Source organism: Peromyscus leucopus, chromosome 2, assembly GCF_004664715.2.
Source record: "Peromyscus leucopus breed LL Stock chromosome 2, UCI_PerLeu_2.1, whole genome shotgun sequence".
Taxonomy (NCBI): Eukaryota; Metazoa; Chordata; class Mammalia; order Rodentia; family Cricetidae; genus Peromyscus; species Peromyscus leucopus.
In genome coordinates, this window is record NC_051064.1 from 134,028,747 (window position 1) to 134,042,751 (window position 14,005).

At 53.8% G+C, this 14,005-nt stretch overlaps 1 protein-coding gene across 3 annotated transcripts in view; it reads right to left on the reverse strand.

Annotated features, from left to right (window-relative positions):
• Positions 1–1,117: 1,117 nt before the first annotated feature.
• The window catches only part of Wdtc1 (WD and tetratricopeptide repeats 1), a 56,338-nt gene continuing 43,450 nt past the window's right edge, over positions 1,118–14,005 (reverse strand). For all 3 annotated transcript variants that reach the window (XM_028888111.2, XM_028888109.2, XM_028888110.2), the window contains 8 exons: positions 13,501–13,616; positions 11,321–11,393; positions 10,673–10,784; positions 9,496–9,669; positions 6,331–6,566; positions 5,386–5,557; positions 4,148–4,340; positions 1,118–2,990 (listed from right to left, as the gene is read on the reverse strand). In XM_028888111.2, the coding sequence (XP_028743944.1) occupies positions 2,793–2,990; positions 4,148–4,340; positions 5,386–5,557; positions 6,331–6,566; positions 9,496–9,669; positions 10,673–10,784; positions 11,321–11,393; positions 13,501–13,616 (1,274 nt within the window). In that variant the 3' untranslated portion in view covers positions 1,118–2,792. The remainder of the gene's footprint in view (positions 2,991–4,147; positions 4,341–5,385; positions 5,558–6,330; positions 6,567–9,495; positions 9,670–10,672; positions 10,785–11,320; positions 11,394–13,500; positions 13,617–14,005) is intronic.

Sequence of the window (14,005 nt, forward strand, 5' to 3'; positions counted from 1 at the left end):
CCAGGAGAGGTAGCCAGGGCTACATAGCAGATCAACCCTGTTTAAAAAAAAAAAAAAGTTGGTGTTTTAGCAGTCACTGTGATAAAAAGCAAATCAATGTGGAAGTGGAAGTGAGTGGTGGGGTTTGCTTAGAATAAAAGTTTGCGAAGCTGTGCAGCACCCAAGTACTGGGATCCCACCCGTAACTGGCTATTTAAGGAAGAACTGGGGCTGTGGGTGGAGCTCAGTCAGTGGACAGTGCTTGCCCAGCATGCCCGATGCCCCGGTCCATCCCTAGCATGCAAAAAACTGCATCACATTAGCTGGGTGTGGTGGTGTACACCTGGGATCCCAGCGCTCAGGGGTTTGGAGGCAGGAGGATCAGAAGTTTAAGGTCATCCTGGCCTACACAGTGAATTTCAAGGCCAGCCTGGGCTAGAGATCCTGTCTCAAAAGTGTCTCCTAATTTCTGTGTATTATTTTTAAAAATATAACTAATTTGCTATGACATAAAAACTCCTATGTGATTTGACTTACATACTTAATACATGGACTCAGCCATTTTTTGCTTTGAGGGGGCTCCATGAAAAATTACTGTGATGATGATGCTGTAAGGTGAGAAATTCTGGAATCTTCTGGTTTAAGAAATCACTAAATCTAGGACACAGGAAAAAAAAACAAAAACAAAATGAACCTGTGGATTCTAGAATCCATGCAGTAGGCTACAATTAGAATTCTTTTCTGCAGTAAGACAGAAAGGGACACAGAACACACAGCGTGTGTCAAGGGCAACACTACTGGGTTGTAACACACACAAGAAACACGTGCCTTCTGGACCCTAGAGTGGAATCTGCATTTCTGACTGGGGTTCTAGTTGAAGGAATCTGAAAAACTACTAAGATTTGAAATCCCTCATTTCACAGGGAGAAAGCCAGTGAGGAAAAGCTGATTATTGCCAAATCACAGCCATCAGCTCTGGGCTTTGTGCTCGGCCTGCTGGGCTGAGTGGCCGCTGTTCATGATGACTCTCACAAGGCAGGTTTCACTCTGCAGAGGTGTGGCTGCTCCAGGTCGGAGAGCTCTGGAGGCCAGGGACTCAAGACCCATTTGTAACCCAACAAATGCCACCAGTCACAACTAGAACAAAATGGTTTTAATCAATTGCGTCCGTCACCCTCACTCTCCTGGGAGCAGAGCAACAAAAAGACTCGGCTCCTGCCCCCAGAGGACAGTAAGGCTTGTGTGTCTCTCCACGCTGCAGGGCCCAGGCTAGGCAGCTGGCGGGAGACAGGAGGATGGAGGGAAGAGATGGCAGGTGGCCTGAACACAGGAAAGCAAAGGGACCCTGGCCAGTTCTTGTGGCCCAAGGCCTAGCCCAGCACTCCCTCTCCCCCTCCCTGGCTTGAGAAAGGTCATGAGGAAGAGACAGGGGAGCGAGTCCCAGCAGCAGGAGCAGCAGCAGCAGCTGTTCCCTTCACCAATAAATACACTTCATTACCAAGCTACAAGAGAGGGGTGGGCAGAGGGCCTGGGGTGGGCAGGAAGGGGGAGAAGCTGCCACCTGTGTCGCTGAGATTAAAGCAATGAGATGGTGCCAGACCCCCACCACTAGCCTCACCCCCTAGTCTTCTGAAAACTGTGAAAAAGCTTTTAACATGGCCCTCCTGTCTCCAGGCTGCTCAGCTTGACTGAGAGGAGGCACCTGGCAGAGACAGGGCTGAGGGAGGAGGGAGGGAGGGGGAGGGAGAGAAGGGAGGCTGCTTCTCCTCAGAGGCTGCAGCTGGAGGGCTGTAGCCCAGAAGCAGCACGCAGGGCCGCAGGGCCGGGGTTGGCTGGGATGAACCAACTCCCACCTCCAGAGCAGGAGCCAAGGGGGCAGAGGGAGAGGGGGACTTGGTGGTGGGGTGGCCGCGGTGTCCAGTGTAAAGCTTGGGGGCTGCTGAGGAGGGACCTTCCCCCCCCTCCCCCCAGAGCAGCAGGGGACAGAGAAAAGCCATCACTTCTTTGGTCTTTGTGGCGGCTCAGCACATGGTGGAAAGGAGGGCAGAGAGGGCGACACGGGTCCTCAGGAAGCGCCACCTCAGCAGAGTAGGCCTGGCTGGGAGCTCTGGCAGAAAGGTCACAGTGAGGCCAAGGAGCGCCCCAGGAGAGTGGCCATGGCGCAGAAGTCCTTGCAGGGGCAGCTGGGTGGGGATGGGGTGCCCCACCTCCTGTCACATCATAGGAAAAGGCAAAGCCCCCAGGAACAGCCTAGGAGAACAGGCCCAGGAGGGGCCCAGGAAGCTCCTCTGCCGCCAGGGCAGGTGGCCTGACCTGGCCACTCCAGGGCTCCATCTTTCCTATGCTTCCACCCTAGCACTGGTGGCTGTGAAGGGACCTTCCAGAAAGACCACAGGGGAGCTAGCCCTGTAGGCGGGGAGCAGGAGCGGCAGAGGGCCAAGGCAAGCCTCTGCCGGCCCCCGGCCACTCCCTTCCTGCTGCCAACTGAAGGGCAGGGCAGTCCTTGAAGACAGCTTCAGCTCTGGCCTCCCCACTGGAGGCGGAGAGAGTTTTGTGAAGGGCCAGAGCCTTCCAGAGACACAGAAGCAGGAGGTGAGGGCATACGGAGGGGCTTCCCCTCCTGCTTTTCTGCTCAGGGCTGGGGACAGTCAAGGGACAATCAGCCCAAGAGTCTGAAAGCCAGCAAGTTGCAGCGATCCCCACCCACAATGCCAAACTAACAAACAAAACAGGGAAATGAGAAATGGGGGGAAGACAAAGCAAACAGAAGCCGGCCCCTCCTCTCCTCACGGCTGGGGCTGGCCTAGGAGCATCTAGCTGGGCCGGCACTGCACCTGGCCCTCTGAGCTGTCCTCGTCATCAGAGGCCCCAGCACCCCCACTGCTCAGGCCTGTGATCCGGTAGCCCATGTCCAGCAGCATCGCCTCCAAGGGATTGGCATTCATGCGCCGCTGGTTGGCCTGAGAGGCACCCTCCATATCCTCCACCACTCGGCCTGTGAGGTCTTCACTCTGTCAAGGAAAGACAGTGACTCAGGCGGAGGGCCGGCAGGACACGAGGGAGGAGCGTGGACTGCGGCGTATGCATGCACAGGGCTGGGGAGGGAAACACACACACTGGGATATATAAGAAGAAATACCCACTTCCAAATATGTAAAAGAGGAGCTGGAGAGATGGCTCAGCGGTTAAGAGCACTGGCTGCCCTTCCAGAGGACCCAGGTTCAATTCCCAGCACCCACATGGCAGCTCACAACTGTCTGTAACTCCAATATCTGATACCCTCACACAGGCACAATATCAATATACATAAAATAAGAATAAGTACTTTTAAAAAAGAATATGTAAAAGAGATCGCACTAGTGTATCTATGGGGCACACAAGGTAAAACACATTGGGAGGGGATATGTACACAGGAATACATGTTGGGGGGAGATGCTTCCCATCAGGATATTATGTGTATATGGAGAGCACATGGGTGGGTCGGGGACCAGATGCAGCCCCCTACCCCTAACAGTCCTTCCTTTATCTTTTCTTGGTCAAGGAAGGCTCCTATGGGGTCCCTTCTATAAAAGTCACAAGTCAGTTCTGGATTCAGATCTACTTTGTGAACTTCAGTCTGCCAGCTGCCTCTGGAAGGCTCACCTGCCTACTGGCACTGAGAGCAGAGGTGGCCACACTGACCTAAGTGTTCTGTGGGCAAGACTGCACAGACCTCACAGCATCCTCTGGAGTTGTATCCCCCCATGGTTGAGCGAAAGGGTAGACTCAGACTTAAGGTAGTCAGATTCCAAAGTCTGTGGACATTGCTGGGACTCGAGGAGTCAGCCTTAAAACAGCTTCTGGGCAGATAAATCTCAGAAGCCTAGGAAGGGAAAGGCCTCTGGGGAGCGTGAGGCACTCCCATGAGAGGCTGATCTCGCGCTGTCTTTCTCCTTGTACACCTGCTCTTGGTGGACGGGCATCTCACCTTCATGGCTAGCTATCAGGGATACGCTCCAAGAATGCAAATGCCAATCTCACCCCAGAAGTGCCCGGGGCTCCCCGCTTCCCAGTAGCTTTTAGCCTGTATGGCTTACTCACTTGCCCAGCACTGAAGCTCAGCCTGAGGCCCTGAACACAGTCCCTGGCCCTTGTTGTCTGGCTTTGGCTACCTGGCCTGTGTCCTCACCTCTGGCCGTGGGTTCCACAGTCGCACAACTGGGTCGATGCCACTGGTGGCCAGGAAGCAGTAGCTGGGGTGCGGCTGCAAGCAGTTGACGATGGACTCATCGCCCTGGAGCACTCGGACTAGGTTGGTGGTCTCCTTTTCCCAGACGAAGAAGGAGCCATCGTCAGAGCCACTGACGATGTACTGAGCATTGCTGGCAGGGGACAAAGGGCAGGGAGGTCAGAGGGGAGATGCCCTAAAGTCTCAAGTAAAGGCTTGAGGGAAAAGGCCAAGCCAGGGACCACTCAGTCCCCCACACTCACGGAGCTGCCCTTGACTCAGAACTCTACTATGCGAACTGGCTTGCTCCTCCCACACTGCAGGAACCAGTCATTACTGTGTTAAAACCCAACATCAGTCAGGCAGTGGTGGTGCACACCTTTAATCCCAGCGCCCAGGAGGCCGATCTCTGTGAGTCTGAGGCCAGCCTGGTCTACAAAGAGAGTTCTAGGACAGCCAGGGCTACACAGAGACACTCTGTCTCGAAAAACAAACAAAAAACCAAACCAAAACAAAAAAATAACCCAACAGCTATGACTCTCTGGGTCCCTCCAAGATAGTACCACAGTATCCCCAAGGTACACTGTTACCTCCCTGGTGAAGGACCAACTCTTGTATCTCTCTTAGTTCTCTAAGAACACTCTCATCTAGCTAAGTCTTCCCACAGCAATCCTAGACTTTTTGGGTCCTGCTATCAAATCCTACAGCACATCCACAACACAGCCCTCACACACTGTTGACATTTAGAGGAGATCTTGGCGGAGACTCTCTTGCTTTGTGTCCATGTGTCTTACCTACCCAAAGGGTATAAACAGAAAGGATGGGGCTTAGGGTGGGAGTGTCTGAGACTACCTAGGGCCCGGTCCTGAGCACAATGGTCTGACCAGCCTCTCTCTGACAGTTCTTGCCTCCCCTTTCAGCAGCAGAGAAAAGCTCTCAGTGTCCAGATAAAGCAAGCAAGCTCTAGGACACTAGACGGAGTGGGGAGGGGGCAGAGGAGACCGTTTCCGGCCCAGCGCTGGATGCTGCACTCAGGCCAGTCTATGATGACTCCGAGTGCCACGGCTGGCTTCACTGACTAGACAAACACTAGCAGAGGTACCTAAGGGGACAGAAGCAGAGCCAGGCAGAGTGGCCACACCCCACCAACTGTCCCTGACCACCGTGACAGCACCCTCCTCCTGGTCAGGGCCTCAGACCTGCCGAAGAAGTTGGCCTCCTTGATGTCTGTCGTGGTGTTACAGTGGCCGCAGTAGCGGAACTGGTAGTCGTAGCTCCGTTCCCGCAGCACCATTTCATCTTCGGAGATGGAGTCCTTGCGACTGGTGCTTCGAAGGCGAACTGGACCCCCGCCAGCCGCCTTCTTCTCCTCTGGGGGCAGAGACGGAGGAGGAGAGGTGAGAGGCTTCCCTCCAGCCCTCGCTGTTTCCTCTAGCTGTGCCGCCGCCGCCGCCCGCAGCCCAGGACTAGCAGTGCGCGGCTGTCCACCTCCACTCTCCCTCTGGACATGAGGCTGCAGGGATCTGTTTAAGCCTGAGCAGCGTTCCCCGGACGAACAAACCCGTGCTGGTTATCTGCCCGCAGGGAGCCCATTTTCCATGTTCGCAGCCCACGTTACCAAGACGCAGCTCCCCCGCAACTCTAACAAGAGGAAGTGGGCAGCTCTGGGTGCCCTCTGCAGAGGCCCCTGGTCTGGAGGCCTGGTGGAGCTGAGCGGGAACAGCGCGTCTCCACCGCCCGGGCCGCCACGTCTGCCACTCGCACAGACTGGAACAAAGGCGCAAACAGCACTGCTCTCTCTCTCGGCCCAGAGAGCTGCCCAGGCCCCGTCGGGAACAGGTGGGAAGGGCCAGCTGGAGCCCACTCAGCCTGCCTGGGCTCCGACGACTCCTGTACTGGCGTCCTGAATGCTCTCACTACCCTAACAGAGGTGTTCAATGGGAGGTGCTGGCCACCCCCCCTCTTCAGGTGTGGAAACTCAGTTTCAGGGGTCAACAGACTGTCTTAGGCCCCGGGGTTTCTGAATCTGAAACTGAAGTTTCTGCAACCGAAGCCAGGGCTTTGCCATCACAGAACCGTGCCCTTCCCAGACCATGTAGCCTAGGTAGGTAATCCACAGCAACCTCCCCTCGGCACTCACTCACCACCATCATTTTTGGAGAAAAGGGCAGCTGTGATGTCCCGACCCAACGCATCACAAGCACTGCTGTGGGCCTGTTCTGGGAACTTCCCTTTGAAGTCGTCCAGGCACTCCAGAGCCTCAGCCACATACTTCAGTTCAAAGAGACATCGGGCCAGACGGAAGTGTGCCTTCAGGTGGCAAGGGTTCAAGGAGATGGCCTTGAGGCAGTCGCGGAGAGCATCATAGTGGTCGCCATCCCTGGGAAGGTAGAGGAATACAGCTTAGAGGTGGGGCCACGGCGCAAACCCAAGGTTCCACTCAGTCTCCTCTAACAGACTTCAGGGTAAGGAGACATGGAATGAAGCCTTGGCTTAGCCCAGTACTCCCTCCTCCCTGGGAGATGGAGCAAGCTAAAGAGCAGCCAGGCACGCTGAGGTTTGAGACAGGAAAAAGCAGTGCCCGGCTGCCCTCTGTCGGCCACAGACGGAACTGTGCGTGGCTCACCTCAGGCACCCGCAGCTCTGCAGCAGAAGGCCTGGCATCTTGCCCACCTCAGACTCCCCGAGCCCTCCTTCTCTTCCTTCATCCACCTCCTCAAATCCCCTGCTGGCCTTCAAAGCTATGTCCAAGGCAGGGGGCCCTCAAGGACAGTTCTGTGGTCTGGAGAAGCCAGAAGTGCTAGGCCGGGGGCTCAGGGTCTGACCAGCAGGCAGTGTGCCCTCAGCCAGACCCCCCTCTGTCCTGGCTGACTGATCTGCAGCAGCTGTGGCCTCCACCTCCTGGGGCTGCAGGATGGGGCCTGTCTGGCAAAGTCAGCTCTCTGGAAGCTGACGGTGAGGGGCTGTGCATGCCAGGAGCTCCAAATCCTCTCCACTCATTTCTCCAGTGGGAAAGTATGGAGAAAGGAAGTGGAGACGCTCTTTACTGGAGGGGAAAGGGAGAGGCCCTCATTTTCCTGTATGGAGCCTTCCCTGCCGCCAGATCTTTGCCTCTCATCTGTAGAGCCAAGCAGCAACGAGGGCCGTTTTCCCCTTTAGAAACGTGTATTTGTCCGTTTGCTCTGTGTGAGGGACTGAAACCTCCCCACCCCTTCCTGCTAGGCTGGGGTGGGCCTTTCATAAAGCCAATGGGGCCTCCAATAAAGGAAGGGTACAGGTCACAATGTTCCTGTATGGCCAAAGTCAGCCTGTCACAGAAGATGCCTCCTGACCCTCCTCTGGCCAGGTCGTCAGAAGGAACAGCCAGCCCTTGGAGCAGCCACTGGCCTAGGAACCAAGAGCTAAGCAATGTGGGGCAGGCAGGAAATGGAGCTGCTCTGATGGTGTGTGCTGCGTCAGAATGAGTGGGGATGACGAAGGGCAGGCAGGCGCTGTTTGGAAACCCAATTACTGCCTGCAAGGTGTCCCTTCTGAGCTCCTAGCAAGAGCCAGACCAGAGACCAGCCAGGAGCCAGAGGGTGGTCTGTTTCCAGGAGCAGATGGTAGCCCTGGGGAGACTGGCCTGGGACAGAATGTGACATTCTTGGGGTCACTGGCAGGCATGTGGGGATGGAAAAAAAAGAGCAGGCTGGCCCCAGGGCTCACCCATCCTCAATGCACTGGCAGATCAGTCTCCCTGAAAAGACAGCCCTCTTCACATCGCTGCTCCAATCTCGCCAGTAGCTGCCCATCACACACTGAATCAAGGCCAAACGCCACCCTCTGCATTCCAAGCCCTTTCCAGGCAAGCCCCAGGCTACCTCACAGACTCATCCCCTGCCAGTCCTTTCCAGAACCCTGTGCTCCAGCCAAATGGATTTGCTGCTCTGAAGCAGGCTCTTCAGTCAGTCCCCCGCCCCCACGCCTTTGTTCCCACCATTTCATCTCCCTGCGATGTCCTTCCCCACAGTCCTCGCCTGCCTCCCCCTCATCTCCTCGTGTGAGCTGCCCACACTTCCAGCCACTCAGACACCACGGCTTTCTGAGCCTTCCCTGGTCCTGAGCTGAGGTGACTCAACTCTTGCTGATGCCCACAGACCAGACCTGCTGCCTCCTGCGTCTGTCACAGCCCTCATGCTGAACTACGGCTCAGACTTTATCCTTGTCCAGCAGCTGGGCACTCCGGGGCACAGGGACTCAGAGGGACAGAACTCTGTTTCCCCAGTACCTAGCACATAGTAGGAGCTCAGAAAGCAAGCTGTGAATGAGGACATCACCAACTTTTCTCAGCAAAAATACTGACACGAAGCAGAGCTCCCAGTCAAGTTGAGATGAGAGCTGCCACATCCTATCCAACCACTGAACAGAGAGGTGACACACCTCAGATGGCCCCCAGACAGTCCTCTTCTGAATTTGGGTGCTACCTGATCCCTGGGGAAACTCCTGATGCTTAAGCTGACTTCTGTGTGTGTGGCGTCTTCCCTGCCCCCACCCTGCTGACTTGGGTGGGTTTCTGAAGCTTCCCCCAGGCCTGCCTAGTTTCAGCCAGACGATGGCACACCAGCTGGCCTGTCTGTCTGGGCAGAGCCGACGGATGCCAGACGGAGCAGAAATGGCTGTGGGCCCAGCTCTCTCCATCTCTAGTCTTGGCCCTGGCTGGGGGATGGGGGTCCGCCCGCCTGCTTGTCTGATGGCACCACGGGCAGCACTGAGACCCTGGTGGTCTCGGAGGGGTTTCTCGGGATCTGGACCTGTCCTCTCACCACCGTCAGTGCATCCCAACACAATCTACACTTGACTTCAGATGTCTGAGGTCTGCTCTGTACTTGGTCCAGTGAGGGGGTGTAAGAACCCAGAAAACAAATGCAGGGCCACTGAGCTGCAGAATCATTTCATGAAGATACAAACTGAGTTCACCAAGCTTCTCAGCTGCATCTACCAAGATTCCATTGTTCTTTCGGGGCCCAGTTCTCTAGTAATTAGTATCAACAATTAATTTCTCAAACCCCACCTCAGCCACACTTTGTAACAAAGCACTGTGTGCATTTCTTGTGAACACGCACCTCTAAATCTCTGGGTGCTTGAAAGAAGGACCCAACTACCTTCAGTCTTAGAGGTGGAAAGGAGTGGCCTACGTTCAAGAAGCCCCAAGAGGTAGCAGGCTGCCGACGCCACCTTCTCTGGATGCCTTAGCAATTTGGTTCCATGGTCCACCTGCCTCAGGCCTTGTCCTGACCACCCTGGTCCCTCCACAGTGCCCACCCACTCACCACTTGCGCTTCATGTAGGCAGCAGCTCGGTTTCCATAGAGCATGGCGTTGTGAGGAGCCTTCTGCACGGCCTTGCTGTAAAGCTGGATGGCCTGGGTCCACTGCTGGCAGGCAAAGGCCTCATTGGCTTGCTGCTTCACACGTTCCAGGTATGGGGGCAGCTCCACCTGGGGGCTAAGGAAAGAAGAGTCAGTCAGACCAGTTCAAGGTTAGCAGCGCTACCCAAGGGCATATGCATGGTTTTGTGGAGCCTAGGATCTCACTGGCATCCAGAAGAAGCCACCTTCACCTTGAGCTTGGGTTAGTATGTATATAATTCCAAATACTGTGGGCCAGTAAAAGGGAGGCAGGAGTAAGGCCATCTGGACAGATATACGGCAATTCCTAATCAAATGCTTGGCTCAGGGGCCAGCCACTGATGTTATCTGCCTCCACACTGAATTAACCTTAGACCATCCTATTTCCTCCTGTGACCCTCTATGGAGAGTGCAGATCTTCTCAGGGACGAGAAAATTCCCACATCTATGTATCTAAGCCCAACAGAGGTGGGAAAGGGTGAGGCAGGAATATGCTATGTGACAGGGAGGGCCATCTGGGTGGGAGAGAAGGCTCAATGTTAAGAGGAGGCAGCTAGCCTCCAGACCCGCACCCCAGACTGGCAGAGAAGGACAGCTTCAGTCTGGGGATGATCTGTAGCCTCCCAGGTAGAAGCTGCCTTAGGAACACTAACCACTCTCTAAGAAGCCTCTCTGGCCCAATCTCCACCATCTGGGATTCATATCTGGGTTCAAGTCAGGAGAAAGATAGGTGTGTAGGGGTGTGTGTGTGTGTGTGTGTGTGTGTGTATGCGTGCGCGCATGTGTGTGCGTGTGTGCATGTGCATGTTTTAAATTTTTGTTGAGATTTATTTTTTTTGTTATGGGCATTTAGCCTACATCAATGTCTGTGTGCCATGTGTGTGCAGTGCCTGAGGAGGCCAGTAGAGGCATGGGATCTCCTGAAAATGAAGCTCAGACAGTCGTAAGCTGCTATGTAGCTCTGGGAACGGAATCTGGGTCCTGTGGAAGAACAGCCATCTCTCCAGCCCCTAGAAGAGATGTTCACAGGCCACGTTTCTCCCTCCCATCCATAAGCTGTAACTAAGACACAGAAGGCCACAGAGGTCAGCTGGCCTCACCTGATACACCCCTTGCTTTCTGGCAGCCGGAAGCCATTGCTGTGAAGGTGTAGGCCATTGGACACGCCATTGGACACACCGTTAGTAGTAGACATCTTGCCATTCTGGACTTCTGGCAGGACGAAAAGAAAGCACAGTGACAACTCGAAGAGGCTTCATTTCTCTGCATGCCCTTGGCTTCCATCATAAGATCTGATGGCTCCATTGTGAGACTATTCTCCCAGGTCAAACCCAGCCCCAGAAAACAAATCAGGACAGGCAATGGTAGAAAAAAAAAAACCCGTGCGCCCTCTGCTGGCTAAAGAGGACATAGCTTCTATCCGACACTTCCCACAGCTGAGGTTGGGAAGGGAATGAGGGGTGAGGATGGGGTGCATTAGCTGTAACCCAACAGAAAGAAATCTATGAACCAGGATGAAAAGGGGAACTACTTCAAATTCTTAAGCACCAAGCCATCTTCCTTAGAGGAGGGCTGCAAAGCCTTGGGCAGATCTCTCTGACCTCTTGTGATCTTTCTGACAAGGTCACTGTGGAGACCTGCTCCTTTTAGAGTGCATGCACGCAGGCCAGAGCAATGGGTAGGCTTCTCCACACGTGACAGGACTCAAGACCCCACCCACCGCAGCATAGGCTCAAGGGAGAGCTTACCCACTGGGTGGCATTTTCTAGGCAGGAGGAAGGTGTATGGCCGTTGCTTGTAAGTCAGGTCAAACAAATATACCTGGAGTGGAGGAGAAATGGAAGCCACGAGGTAAGGGCATGGCTGAAGCACTGGCAAGATCTTGGCAGCCTTCAAGACCAGGGTCCTTAACTCACAGAGAGCACTAAGCATGGAACCATGGAACTAGCCAGGGGTTTCCCTGCAGTGAACCATAAGCAGGAAACTTCTAGCTTGACTCTTGGGATAGCTGGGTGATGTACTCAAAGCCCTGGATGGAATCTAGCCATTTACTGGGAGCACATATTTAAATTAGGATGCTCCTCAAAGGTCAGAGATGGGAAAACTGAGGCCTCAGAAAAAGCTACTAAAAGTGGCACTGCCAATCACTTCTCTCAGTAAGTAAACATTATCTGTTGCTAATACTTACTGAGTGTTATCCAATGCTTATTTTGTTCCAGGATTCTGCTAAATGTTCTATATGGACTTGCTCCAGAAAGTTAACATGAAGAGCCTATTAATATCATCCTTTCTGCAGATGAAGAAATGTAGACTCAGAATTTCATACTTTACCAGGGTGGAAAAGGCAGGAGGCAGCAGGGCCAGGACTCGGGCAGATCTGCTGTCCCTGACGCCTCTGCTGGGCCTCCAAGTCATCCTCCTGCGCCTTCAGGCCAGGGCTCACCCACTCTCCAGCCCTCTCCCTTGTCTATTTACACCATGCTTTGTAGTGACCATGGGCCACTGCCTCACTCCATGTCTGCTGTCAGCCTCGGGGGTCTGTATTTGCCTTTGTCCCCATCCTGTTTATGATAATGCTAATGCCACAGTGAGAGCGAGCTTGGTGACTGGAGATGAATTTCTACAAGGCACGGTACATATCTTGAGTTGAGAGCACATAAGCAGGGGTTCGCACCCGGGCTTTATCAAGTGACACTTTGGAAAGCTGGCCCTAGATCACAGCCTGGCTGAGCTCTGAGCCTCAAGGATTTCCTTCCAGAAAACAGCAGGAGAGGAAACTGAGGCTCAGGAAAAAACAGACAACTGCTGGAAGTCACTGTATGCAGCTAGCAAGCAGCAGGTCAGCATTTGAGAATGGGTCCATCAACAGGAGACAGGTCTTTACTAGGAAACTGAAGCTGGCCTTGAATTCTCTACCTCCTGCATCAGCCTCCTGAGTGAGTGCTGAGACCACGGCTGCCACCACACCTCACCCAGCGTCATCTGTCACTTTCTCTCTCCTTCCCCCCTCTCCTCTCCTCCCACCCCCTCTACCCCCTCTGTCAGACAGGGTTTCGTGTATCCTAGGCTGGCCTAGAACTTGTTAACTTCTGATCCTCCAGTGTCTACCTCTTGTATACTAGGATTTGCAGGCATATATCACCATGCCTAGTTTACCAAGTTTATGTGGTGCTAGGGATCAAACTCAGGGTTTTGAGCACACTAGGCAAGCACTCTATCAAGTGGCTAATACACCTAACCCACCCATGGTCTGTCAACTTCAAAGTGTATGTTCTCTTCCATCTTCTTTTTATTAAACTGTGAGTGCACAGTGTCCACGTGAATGCCGGTGTGCACAGGCTGCAGCGCCCGTGTGGAGGTCAGAGGCCAACTTTTTCCCTGTTTGCTTTTTTTTTTTTTTTTTTTTGGTTATCATTATGTTTTATTTAGTCCCTGTTTGTTTTCTATAGTTCTGGTTAGCCTGGAACTCAAGACGTAGATCAGGCTCGTCTTAAATTCAGAGATCTGCCTGCTCTGTCTCCCAACTGCTGGGATTAAAGGTCTGTGTCCCACCACCTCCGGTCCCAGAAGATGACTTGGGAGTTGGTTCTCTCCTTCCACCTTGAGATCTGGGGACTGAACGCAGGTTGTCAGGCTTGCACAGCAAGAACTTTTTATTTTATTTTTACGTTATATGCATCGGTGTGAGGGTGCCAGATCCCCAAGAACTGGAGTTAGAGACAGCAGTGAGCGCCATGTGGATGCTGGGAGTTGAACGTGGGTCTTCTGGAAGGGCAGCCAGTGCTCTTAACCTGAGTCATCTCTCTCTAGCACTGAACAATAAGCACCTTAACCTGAGGAGCCACCTTCCTCATGGCAGACCAAAGCCTACATTCTTAACCAAAGTATCACGTCTCCCCGGTTCATTAACAAAAAGCATTGAGCCTACCTGCTCCCCTCCCATGTTGACTAGCAGCTCTGTGCCGTTGGGGCTGAAGGTCACGTAAGTGGCCACCAGCACTCTCAGACGGCTGTTATAGTCGGGCAGCTTCACCGGCAGGTGACCTGTCAAGAAGAACACAACAACCCTAGGACGAGGCTTCCAGTCCTGCTTAAAGAGGCAGGGGACAGGGTAAAGACAGCCAAACTGAAAATGCTAGCAATCAACCTCATCACGGACGCGGAGACGAGTGTTGAGCGCTCGGTACAGGCGATGGGCCGGCAGTTTACCCACGTTCCCTCACTTAGTCATTCTGTGTGTGCCAGGGTCTCGCTATGTAGTCCAGCCTGGCTTCACAGTTACTAGTTATTCCAGATTAGTGTTGTGACTTTGAACCTCCTGCCTTAGCCTCTAGAGTTTGATGATGTTGATGATGATGATTGTTTTTTTGAGACAGGGTTTCTCTGTGTAGCTCTGGCTGTCCTAGAACTCACTCTGTAAACCAGGCTGGCCT